This window comes from Carya illinoinensis, chromosome 8, assembly GCF_018687715.1.
Source record: "Carya illinoinensis cultivar Pawnee chromosome 8, C.illinoinensisPawnee_v1, whole genome shotgun sequence".
Classification (NCBI taxonomy): Eukaryota; Viridiplantae; Streptophyta; class Magnoliopsida; order Fagales; family Juglandaceae; genus Carya; species Carya illinoinensis.
Window position 1 is genome coordinate 32720236 of NC_056759.1, and position 13001 is coordinate 32733236.

At 33.9% G+C, this 13001-nt stretch overlaps 1 protein-coding gene across 4 annotated transcripts; it reads left to right on the top strand.

The window, feature by feature from the left end:
* The first annotated feature begins 1276 nt into the window (after nt 1-1276).
* On the top strand, nt 1277-6704 carry LOC122318187. Of its 4 annotated transcripts, none has more exons than XM_043135376.1 (9): nt 1277-2029; nt 2264-2416; nt 3181-3339; nt 3465-3539; nt 3869-3985; nt 4426-4656; nt 5053-5160; nt 5618-5958; nt 6046-6704. In XM_043135376.1, exons 1-9 carry the CDS (start codon nt 1507-1509, stop codon nt 6652-6654), a joined length of 2316 nt encoding a protein of 771 aa, XP_042991310.1. In that variant the 5' UTR covers nt 1277-1506; the 3' UTR covers nt 6655-6704. The 4 variants fall into 4 exon arrangements, with proteins under 4 accessions (XP_042991310.1, XP_042991311.1, XP_042991312.1 ...); XM_043135377.1 differs by having other exon boundaries at nt 5621-5958; XM_043135378.1 differs by having other exon boundaries at nt 5056-5160.
* Nucleotides 6705-13001: the final 6297 nt, after the last annotated feature.

The window sequence follows — 13001 nt, forward strand, 5'->3', positions numbered from 1 at the left end:
AATAATAATAATAATAATAATAATAATAATAATAATAATAAGAGAACCTATAGATAATTTTAACATCATTTAGAAGATCCAAAAGAATATGTTGATTTTACGTACATCTTCTCTATCTTAATTATATTTTAATATTTTCAGTCATATTTGTTGATGTAGTACATTTAAATAGTTTTATAGTAAAAAATATAAATGAACAACCTAGTTTGAAGTGTTTCATATCATTATGAATTATATGACAGATGATGAAAAAATCTAACAACGATGAATAACATTAATTACACGTTGTTATTATTATTATTATTATTATTATAGTAGATGTTATTATTAGTACTGTTTATATATGAGAAGTGATAGTACCCTTACAAATCATTCACCATTTATTTACCACTCTTGATAATATAATATTTTTTTAATATTTAAATCCATCAAATCAAAACCAAAGTCAAATTAAAATTTAAAAAATATATTATTTTAATCTAAAGTTGTAAACAAATTGTTAAGTGGTTGGTAGTCTATCATTTTTCTTTATATATACTTTCGCGGGGAGCATAAACTTTTCTGAACACTTGTGTTTTTCTCTTTTTCCGCTTTTAATACTTAAAATAGTTTGCGTGTGCGAGGATCTTAACATAATGCTTTTCTTCTTACATGTTCTTTCGATGAAGTGGAAGGCGTTTTTCAGAAACAGCCCCCAAATCTTTTTATGACGACCTCTTTGGTAGAATTATTTTCCCTTCAATTTGCATATATATATATATATATATATATATATAGGATTATAATTTTCTATCTCCTTTGGATAAAATTTTCTAAATATTAACCATAATTGGCATGATATATTTAAGTGTGTGCAAATATATATATATATAAATATATATGTATAACGAACAAATAATTGGGTAAGAACTCATTAAAAAAGTGAACTACAACAAAAAGTTAATTAAAAAAAGGATGAAGAACCATAAATTAGTATGTTAGAGAAAAAATAATCAAAAGAGCCATATAATATAAGACATATATTCCTTTGCCTCTCTTTTAAAAAAGTGATCAGACTATCGTTCCTGTCTTAATTTAGGGAAGGGAAGAAAAGAAGAGGTAGAATTACGTACGGTGTGAAAAGCAAGTACGTGGAAGATACCTTGCTTTGGTATGCAAGTCTTGCGGGGCCTATCTCATGGAGTATGATAAAAGAAAACCATTTTTTAAAATTTTTATTTATTTCTAATAAATTGTTTAAATGGAAGATATTTTTTGTAAAACAACGTCACTCTGAATCAACCATATCAAACAAAGCGCTGGTTTGAAAGTGTGAGCAGCACAGGAATTTCTTGAGTATAAATCAACACACGGTACCCACCTGCACGGTACCTGAAATCATGTCATCGGCTGCATGCGTGCATGCATGCTATCCACATATATATATCAATTCTGTCTGGTCCCTAGCTTGATCCTAGCTCAAGAATAGTAGTCGTATACTTAGAATTAGAAAAGAGATCGGGAACAATGGATCCGACAATGACAGATGATCTAACGAATCTAGAATTGGGGAACGTATTGTTCGAAAAGGCCATGAAAGGGAAATGGGGTGAAGTCGTCGATATATGTACGGAAAACCCATGGTCTCTGGTGGCCGGAATCACCAGGTTGGAGGACACACTGTTACACCTAGCTGTCTCCAGCGGCCAAGAGGAGACGGTCCGAAAACTCACATCTATTATCGTTGAACAGCCAAATCACGAAATGCTACTAAGAGTTAAAAATGAGAGAGAGAACACCGCTCTCCATATCGCTGCACTAATGGGGAATGAGGCAATGTGTAAGTGCATAGCAAGTGTTGATAATACATTGATCGGAGAACGTAACCATGAGGGAGAGACTCCTCTTTTCACGGCAGTGCTATTCGGTAAACAACAAGCCTTCCAATGCCTTTACGATTTGTGTCCATCGGACGCGCGTTACAGTTGTTCCAGGAATACGCATACTGGTGACACGATTCTTCACTGCGCCATATCTGGAGACCATTTTGGTGAGTAATATTAGAAAATTCTATTTAAATACCTCCTCAATTTCATTAATAAGACAAGATCTGTTGTTTTGAAAATATTAAATTTTTTAATGTCAATTAAATAGAGGATGTATTTTACATACCTATTTTTATGTAGATTATGAACTAAATATTCGTATTAATTAATAAATATTACATTAATTAGGATGGATAGAGATGGAATTAATGCTTCATTTTTTACGTGTCGATCGACAGATTTGGCATTGCGAATAATTGAGTTGTATAAGGAAGTACTGGTAAACGCTGTGAATGAGAATGGAATCACACCTCTCCATCTACTAGCGGAGAAGCCTTCGGCTTTCCCAAGCGGCAGCCGCCTTGGAGTTTTCGAACGAATGATTTATCATGGTATGTACATAGAGTTTCCTACCCATGACCATTCTCACACAGTATCACACAGTTTATTTTAAATTATTATTAATTTTATTGATTTTATTATTTCTAAATTAAATGAGCTCTTCTACTTATAATCCATACCCAACACATTTAATAAGAGAAAAAAATTAAAAATTAAAAATTTATATACTTTGTGTAATATATATATATATATATATATATGAGAATAATGACTAGAATTTTTCATCTACGTATCACCAAGTACTCAAATATATATATATAGGAAAATACTTTAGCCACAAAAGAATTATACAAAAAAAAAAAATCTACAGACTGATGTGGCTTGATGTGTTATGTCAGATTGTAAAGTTACTTTTATTATAAAGTATATTTAACAGATTCCATGAAACCATATTAATTTATAGGTTTATTTTGTGTAATCTCTTTGTGTTTGTAACAGTTCTCACACACATATATGTATAAAAGTATGCAAACCAACACTAATTTATAAATTAATGCATCTAACATCAAGTGACACATTAGATGTATTTTATAATAAAAATAATTTTACAATCTGACGTACCACATCAAGCCGGTACATCATGAGTTTATGAATTTATTTCTGTGAAATCTATAAATTATGGCTAAAACATTTCTTAAATATATATATAAATATATGTTTTTGTCGTATATAGTTATTATTATCATTATTATTACTATTATCAATGTCGGATTATATTAATCATTCATCTTATCCGTCGTTGTTACTCTGAAAGGCATATATGTTGACGAGCACAAGACCGTGATGGAACAGGACGATCATTCTTTCCAGCGCTCTATGCAACCGATAGAAAGACTTCCGGCCCATAGTTATCCCGAGAACTACAGAACATGCAACGACTTCTATCGATTGTTTTGGAATTTCTTTACATTTTGTATGTAACTGATGATCATTGTTCTTTTCTCTTTTCCTATCTGGTAATTAAGTTTCTTATAGTTAATTTACAATATATATCGCACGGGCTAGTACTGACCGAACCTCTTGTTTCTCCTCATGAAGTACGACTCGCAATGGGAATAAATGTTGGAGCACAGACCGATGAAGAGAACCCTCAAACACACGCAGGGAATCAAGGCAAGCATTAACACATATATACTATTCTCATGACTGTTTGCGAGTACACTAAAACTGTTGAGTTACAAGTTAATGCATATGATATGGTACGTAGAAAACATAAATTTGTTATTTTGGCACGAGAAATGGTCAATTAATTGATATTATTATAATTTCATGATCAAATCTATATATTTTATAATTATAAAAAACTGATAATCTATACTAAAACATCAAGTAACAATATTGCGTACGTGAACGGTTATAAAATTATTTTCTTTTTATAATAGTATTATTTATAGAACTATATAGTAGATACATGATAAATAAATTACTTTTATCTTCTGCAGAAACCAAAGCTACCAGTACTGAAGCTTGGAACCGTCGATTTTTTCCAGCTAATTATGAGGTTTGCTGCAATTTTCTCAAGCTTGCAAACAGGATAGTGTTGATCGTTCTTGGAGGAGGTGTGTGATCTGTAGAATTACGTACTTCTAGCTATTAATGGAATGCTCACACAAAGATTTTGGAAATAATTAATGCATTTCGTACCCTTTTATAAGCAACAAATTAAAGAAAATCTTACACACATACAAATTATTATCAAAAATGCTAAATGTACTTTAAAAAAAATACTTACAAAAAAACTTACTTTTCCACATGTTCGTAATTGATATCCTAAAAATCATGAAATTTGAAATTCAAAATTTAAATATCAAAAGAAAATTAACAATACGAGTCTAGATCTTAACTATATATTAAGTACCTGTTTTTTTTTTTTTTTTTTTGGTCCTTTGATGATCAGCGTATATATATAATATATTATACTTTTATAAAATAGCATTATTATTAATTTTTTAAATTTCTTATATTTTAAAGTGTTTTCTGTCTTTACGACGTTAATAAGGAATTCCCACTATAAAGAAGATATACAAGGAGAAACGGCAGCACATAATGTCGATTCAGATCATGAACAAACTTTTAAAGGGTGTTAAAATGTCCGAATTTTATCACGCTGGGAAGAAGCCCTCACTACAGTCAGATAAAGCCAAATTAGATACATCCAGAAAAGAAGATCAGGAAACAAACCCATTAGATGCGATTGATGCTCATGATTCTGAGGCTGAGAACAGAGAAGGTATATTAACGATCTACGATCACTCATATATAGTTCTTACTGATATATATGCGTACAAATTAAGTTCCCAATTACATGAGATCTAACTTTTTCCCTGCTTATAAAGGACATCATGCACGTTCTGTAATTAGTAGCAACTGCAGCTTGTTCTAGTTGATAATGCAGGTGCTAATTATAATCCATTCATATCACAATCATTTATTGATCTCTCTTTCAAGAAGATCATCAGTTTGGTTATCAAAAAAAAAAAAAAAAAGATCATCAGTTTGATCTCTGTCTGCGACAACTCTGCGTCTTCCCTTAATTAAGTAGACTTATACTTAATGATCAGCTATATTAATTGTATATATATATATATTTTTGGATTAACCTAATTTCCTTGTAAAAAAAAATTAGAAGGGGTGGCAGGAATAATTAGCGGTGGCACAGGAACGAAACATGAAGCTAGCAGCCAGCAAACCAATTCTACCGGGGGGAATAATAAAGATCAGTCCGTTGGGGATGGTAAGTACGTCCTAATTTCCAATAAAGACTAGTCTCTTGATCTAAGATTTGTTAAGGGGGCCTTGGAAAGATGAGAATTTTATTAATATTAATAGTAAAATGATTTGTGAATAAAATTGAGATAGTTTGAATTAAGTATTTATTGGGTTTCAAAAAATGAGAGAGAAGATGTTGAATAAAAAATATTATAAGTTAAATATTGTTAGAATATAACTTTTAATATTATTTTTATTTTGAGATTTGAAAATATTGAATTGTTTTTTATTTTATATTTGAAAGTTTAAGAAAATTGTAACGATTAGTTTGAAAAAATTGTAATTATTAGTTAAAAGTGTTTCTATTCCAATGATGGTTGTGAAGTAAATGAAATGGGATGAGATAAGAGGGAAATTGTTTCCAAAAGTAAATGTTGTTGCAGGTTGTTGTTACAGTACTAAACTTTCGCGTTAATATTTAGCAGGGAAGAAAATAATGACAAAAAATGAGACTGTAATATTAATCGCGGCTAGAAATGGTGTTGCCGAAATTGTGGAGAAAATTCTGGAATTGGTTCCGGTTGCCATACACGACGTGAATGAAGATAACAAGAATGCAGTGCTGTTGGCAGTAGAGAACAGGCAACCCCATATATTTAAACTCTTGCTGCAAAGAAATATCATGAATAGAGACAGCGTGTTTCGTGTAGTGGATAAGAAAGGGAATAGTGCCTTTCATCTCGCGGCAAAGCTTGCAGCCTATAAGCCTTGGCTAATTCCTGGGGAAGCCTTGCAAATGCAATGGGAGATGAAGTGGTATGAGGTACGTACACATAGAAGAATCGAATACACACATGTACATACACACACGGAGACTTATAAAACGTACTAATTGCTTGGCTTCATGCAGTTTGTGACTACGTCCATTCCCTCCAACTTCGTTCCCCGATACAACAAGAGGGGAAAAACCCCTGAGGACGTGTTCATCAAAACTCACAAGAACCTTGTTAAGAAAGGTGGTGAGTGGTTAACCAACACCTCCCAATCCTACTCTCTCGTCGCAGCACTCATTGCCACTGTGGCCTTCGCCACCTCCACCACAGTGCCTGGAGGCGTCAAGGAGGATACCGGCATTCCAACGCTGGAAAATAGACCCGCATTCCACCTCTTTGCCATCTCATCACTTGTTGCGCTCTGCTTCTCGGTCACGGCCTTGGTCATGTTTCTCTCTATCTTAACATCACGACACCAGGAGAGAGATTTCGGAAAGGACCTGCCTAGGAAGCTTTTGATAGGTTTAACGTCGCTGTTTGTTTCCATAGCTGCGGTGTTGATTTCGTTCTGCTCGGGACATTTCTTTGTGGTACAGAATAAGCTTAAGTATGTAGCATTTGCAGTGTATGCAGCAACGTGCCTGCCAGTAACTTTTTTTGCTGCAGTGCAATTTCCTCTATATTTTGATCTTATACATGCTACCTTTACGAAGGTGCCACGCCGAAGCTATAAGGCAACTCTCTAATGTCCCTTTCTCCATTTCATGTTTTCTTATAAAAGAAGAATCGTTTGTCATATGCATTAAAGTAATGTTGGACTAGATTTCTCTTTTTGGACGTTGTTCTGTCTCGCAACAATCGTCCGTTTATGGTCGCTTAGTGTCATTGATAAAGAATGAGTTTTCGCATTTATATTGAACGGCGCGGCTCTTGCTAAAAAAAAAAAAAGAGAAATACTTTTTGCAGTCGGCAAATGAAGTCGGCGTGCAGTCGTGGAGAAAAAAGTGAATTAATACGGGACCTATATGAAAAAAAAAAATTATTTTTATAACTTTATTTTATTCATGTAGGTCCCCTGAATATAAAATAATTTTTTTATAATTTTTTTTATTCATTCCGTACAGCCGACTGCATACTGACTGTATCTAGCAAAGCCCAAAAAAAAAAAACTACCAACACATAATATAACTTTAGCGAGTGCATTCCATTGCAACTGCGCGCTGACTTGTTTCTTCTATAAAAAGAAAAATAAAAAAAAATAAAAAAAATGAAGGAAAAGGGAAGTTGAGTATATTAAGAATATAATATAAATAATTAAATTTAGCTCTATCTAGCTATCAGTTTAAAATTTTCAGATAAGTTGTGATTTCATATGGTATCAGATTATAGTTCTTAATAAGTTTTAATATGTACTGATTCTACAGTACATTACCCCATTTAGTTAAATATTTTATGTTTCGACTCTACCTATTGAATGAGAGTCTAGCCCAAAGTACATGAGGGGAGTGTTAAGAATATATAAACTTTGAGAATAAGTGATGTTTTCATGTAGTGTTTAATTTCTAACTCAGAAAATAATGAAAAACAGTCTTCACAATTCATGAACGTTGGTCGGTGGTCCCCCCTCCTAAAAACTCTGTCCCTTCTCTCTAAACTCTCCCAAGTTCCAAATCAGGCTAAAGGGGGTGGGAGCTTTGGCTCCCCCTCCCTTTCCTTCCCCCTCCATTTTCCTATGTAGTTTCTCCTTTCTGTGTAGTGTTTTTTAGTTTTGTTTTATGTTTTTTTAGACAAATAAGAGAGGATCGCCGATTGGGTCTTTCCAGCTACCAACCATCAATATGTGCCCCACCTGGATGCTACCTAGCCGCCGATCTTCAAGACCACCGAACGGGCATGCACCATTCGAAGTGGAGCTTAGCCCACACAAGTGGGAGGAAGTTTCAAAGATCGTCGGTGCGTGGCCCTCACACGCCACCGAGGAGCATTCTGTCGACACAATGCTTGGCTTCTTTGGGACCTCTAACTTTGGGACTTCAAAGATTGACCATCGACTTTCCTCCAGCGTGTCTTGTACCCACCACTGCCGTTAATTTTGTGGTTTTTTCCTCTGATTCTGGAGTGTTTCTGTTCTTTCTTTACATGTTTAGTCTTGAGTGAGGTGATGAGCTACTAGATCGGATGCAATCTGGGGCAAGAGCTAGTCGAGAATGGCGGGCGATGTTATGGCTGGTGGTCGTATGGCCAGCCTCTGCAGTGAAGGCTCTGGTGGTCTGCACGCGTGCTGGGTTTTCGTGCCGTCTGGGCTCATGCCGATGCTTGTGGCTCTTTTTTTTTTTCTTTTTCTTTTTATTTTTATTTTTTGTAATTGAGTTTTTGTTGTTTTGTTATTAATAATATAGAAATAGGCTATTGGACTTGGTATTCATAGTAGTAGTGTCCCATACTCTGCCTCCCTAGAAGGATGGAGGGGGCTATTCAGTTCTGTTTATATAGAGCACTCTCTCTCTGTTAGGATAGAGTTATTGAGAAGTTAAGATAATGCCTGCCACTATATGTGTGGGGATACCCCAGAGCAGATGCGTAGTTTGGCTTATAGTCTGGATTTTCCTGTATTGATAAGTCACAGTTGTAATTTCAATTCATTGAATGAAATGGAGTTTGTTTCCATAAAAAAAAAAATAATGAAAAACAACTGGTTAGATCAGAACATTTTTTGTATGCACATGACGTACATGGCGCATGAAAACATTGTCATGTTTGGGTAAATGCAAATGGCAAACATATATGCTTTGTAAATGTTTGCTGCTAATTAAGTTTTGTAATTCCATATGTGCTCTAGTTGATCGGTCATTTTATGAACTTATATAGCATGCATGCATGCAAATGGATGATGATTCGTACATTTTGACTCAATTTGTTCTTGAAATGATTTTGTGAACCATTCATAATTAAGAAACTTATGAAGAAGGAAAAATAATTAACCTAATTAACAAAGTTAATGGGTAGTGGGTGCCGTATTTAAAGAAGCATTATACCATAAAGATCCATCGAAACACCTATGGCGCCAAGTTTTGTTACACAAATAATTTGATAACCATGAGTACTACTAATGCCATGGACCCAACATCGGCAACCATGGGCACTGGTGTTGGGTTTGTAGAGCCTGGTTTGTTGGTGTGTCAACTCAATTTGATGACCTGAATCAATAAGGATGCATTATAGTTTTTAATTTGGAGATTTTCAATGAGGTTTAGGCCATCGAGGGCAAGCTTGGGCCTATTGGCCAAAGCTGAAGCTTAGCACCAAATAGAAAGTTCGCTCAATAATTGGGCGATAAGTAGCTCAAACAAAACTTAGACACCAGTTTGTTTGAGCCTCAATCGATAGGTCACTTGAGGGAAAGTCGAGCGAATCAGTGTGATATTATAAATATGTACTTCATGAACACTATAGCTAGCTCTAAATAGTAAAATTTTACCCAAAATTATATTTTATGATTCCTTAGCATAATAAAATCATCTGCAACTCTGTGAATGTATGCATGTTGACGATGCACATTAAATTTGTGTCGTGTGATTAATTGTTTGTTTATTCTTCTCATTTATCTTCTATTTTTCTATCATCGTTTTTCACAACAACTCGATCCTCCCATGGTAAGCCAGTAATTTCTTTAAATAATAAAAATTTGAATGGAGATAAATTGCTTCATTTTATTATAAATTTTGAGTGATATTGTGGTTTAACCTCTTATTTAATTATAATAAAATAAGAACCTATATATAACTTGTCATTTTACTTCTTATTTATCTTTCCCAGCAAAATCATTCAAAAACACGCTTTAGTTTTGTTGTTATAACTTTTTAATTGTCATCTAAATTTCTTAAATATTCTATTATTATCATTAATATTGAGAATTTTCTTTTTTACATAGTTTTTGTCATTCTCAATCATAATTTTTTTATATGAAGAAATTTAGAATAAAGAATAACATTTCTTATTTTTATTATCATTACTTTTGCTATTGTTATTTATCAAGTGTATTTTACACGTGTAAGTTGTATCTTAGATGTACTCTAGGGTTAATTATTTGTCCATAGTATAAATCCATTGTATTTTACTTTTAATTGTGATATATGCACAAGAATCTTCTAGGTATTTTACTTTGTTATGGTATAAGTTGCTTTACCCTTCCATGGCACCAAATCAACCTAATATAATCTCTCTTATGATTCTTATAACGCCCTAGTCCCACAGGGGTCAAAGATTTAATTCCTATCACTTAAACTCACATTTCAACAATATAATTATAAACTCTAAATTCCTAATATCATAAAGAAATTTTGATTTAAATTAATTTTCTCAATATAATAAATTTCCCAAAATGCTAAGTTATCAAAACACAATAAAATTTCTTAATAAGCTTTGTCAATACACATATAGAAACTCTCTAAACTTAAACCACCATTCTCAAATCATCTCACCCAATGCTTCATAATTTGATCCTCATTTGAAATATCCAAAATCATCTAAACAATATTGTGAAGATAATGGGTGAGTCATTAACAACTTAGTAAGCAAAGCACATATATTAGTGTGTACAACTTGTGCCTTTTCATAAAGTTTCATATGCAAGAAACAAAAAAATTTCATTTTCATATTCAGATCTCAAAACATATTATCAGAATAAACATAGTGATATTTCAATCTTTTAATATTTTGAAAAAACCAGCCGTTCATATTCAAAAACATTTTGGCATAACTTAACTGAATATTCTCATCTTATTATATCATATCGTATCTATCGTATTATATACATTGTTTAACCCCCTTGGTTGGGTTGTACTATCTTTAGTGGCCAAACCAGGCAATATCATATTGTGAAACTTTCTATTTTTCAATTTCAGGGCCCCAAGTGTATACACATAAAAGAAAACATAAATTAAAGACCACTTTACTTTCAAAGTGGATGCACTCATATCATATAATATCATGTTGGTATCAACCATATCACGTGAACCAATATATTCATATAAGAACCATATTCAAAATCAGAATAAAAATATTTAAGTATGCCAAAGGTTTTTCATATTCATATCATATAAAATCACGTGTTGAACACATTCATATTATTTTCAAATGAACAATAATAGATTCAAAGCATTTCATACCACATGAACAAAAATCAAATATCATATTCACTTTTTTTTACATTTCATAACATGTCAAATATTGCTCATGTCTATACTTTTCATGTCAAAAAGTATTTTCTCTTTCATATAGATTTCATGAGTGAATGCAGAACACATAATTGAGGTATTTTCACGTTCTCTTTTCAAAACATAATATGCACATTTTTATAAACCAACCTCATTTCATTTCTTTTTTATGCAAATCTAGCATAGATACCCCGCTTACTTGAACTTCTTAGTTTTCCAAAAGTTTTCCTCAGTAATGCTAAACAAATATTACTTGTCATCTATAAAAATAGTCATGTAACCTTTGTAAATTTTCAATCGAACATGTATTTCAATATATAAACTTGAAATGTTGAAATATCCTATTTTAATTCCCCAAAACCTAATTAAACTTCTCCTAACCCTAATATCTCATCACTTTCCAAAATTAATCAATATCCATTAAATAAGTTTGTTTACTTCTAAAAACCTAATTACACAGTTACTGTTTACTTCTAAAAATAAGTTTGTAAAAATATTTACTTAATAACAATTTAAAAATCACTTAAATAATTTTTGTAAACAAATCATAAAAATTTCAAGAATATTATGAAATAAAATAGTGCCCACTTGAAAAAAATATTAAACCTATTCCCATTAACAAAACCCCACTCAAAAACACAAACAAGCCCAAAACCAACCCAAGTCGTCAAGCTCATCTTAAAATTAAGGGTAACGACATAATTACCCCAAGTTAAGGCTAACATGCATGAGTAAACATTACCCTTCCCCCACCATGAAATGGACTCCAATGGTAGGGAATGTGTATGCTTATTGAGAGCTATGTAGCGGTGGCCTAGGTGGATGTCTACGATGTCGCTACTGGTAGAGGCGGAAGGTCACTATGGAAGAGAGAGAGAGAGAGAGAGAGAGAGAGAGAGACTTCAAGAGAGAATGAGAGAACACGGCGTGGGGAGAAAGGAAGTTCACAGTGAGAGAGGTAGGGAGGGGCTCACTGCTGGGTAAGCTGAGGTCTATAGTGGAGCACAACGGCAGTGCACCCTGAGAAGAGATAATCAAGTAGAAAGAGGGAGAGTTGTGTTACCGAGAGGGGTGGAGATATTGCGTGATGGTGGCTCACGGTTGCACCTAGTTGGGCATGGTTGTTCTGGGTGATGCATCGGGAGTATCTCGATGACTGCATGGGGGTCAAAAGGAGGAGGCAGTTGACTGCATGGTGGTAAATTGGAGTATCGCATCCATGCATGCTTGTTGTTCAATTTTTGAGTATGGAAAATAGGGGTCTCTTGCAAAGTTGAGGGCGATGATCTCTGATGTGTTCAGTGATGTGATGGAGAAAGGTTGTTGGAGGGCAGTTTACAATTTCTCTAAATGGACTTCCGGTAGTGGTTCTTCATTGTGGATGGAGGAGCCGTGGTTGCAGCGTTTTGTGTTGGGAGGTGTTTTCCTGAACTGGAGGCAGGCGGCTTGGGGAGTTTTGGCCTTGATGAGAGGCTGCATTGTTGGTTCCTTTCTCTAAGTGCCGAGTTGTTTGTATACGGGCTAGGTGGTTGGCTATGGAAACTTGAGGAGCAGCAAGGTTGATTTGAGAACAGGGAAAGGGATAAAAATGAGGGAGAGCATTTGAGAGAAATAAGGACATGGGTAACGGAAGGGAAAAACGGTTGGGGAAATCTTGGGGGGTGCAAATCTGAAATGGCATGAGAAGGGGTGAAAATATTGGGGAAGGGAAGAGGGAGTAGAAACCGTCGTGTGAGGTTGGGACAAACATGAAAAGAAGAAGATATCCCATACTTAAATTCATTCACCAAAAGGGCTAAGATTTTTGTAGCCTGGGCCAAGTTATGGGCCAGGATATTACAATTCTAACTACTCGTTCTTTCTTCATCGAAGTGAAA

What these genes read in the sequence shown, in the direction of transcription:
- LOC122318187 (XM_043135376.1), top strand. Translation starts at nt 1,507, where the DNA reads ATGGATCCGACAATGACAGATGATCTAACGAATCTAGAATTGGGGAAC. An exon ending in CATATCTGGAGACCATTTTG is followed by an intron (nt 2,030 to 2,263) that starts GTGAGTAATATT and finishes GTCGATCGACAG; the next exon opens with ATTTGGCATTGCGAATAATT. An exon ending in GGGAGATGAAGTGGTATGAG is followed by an intron (nt 5,959 to 6,045) that starts GTACGTACACAT and finishes GGCTTCATGCAG; the next exon opens with TTTGTGACTACGTCCATTCC.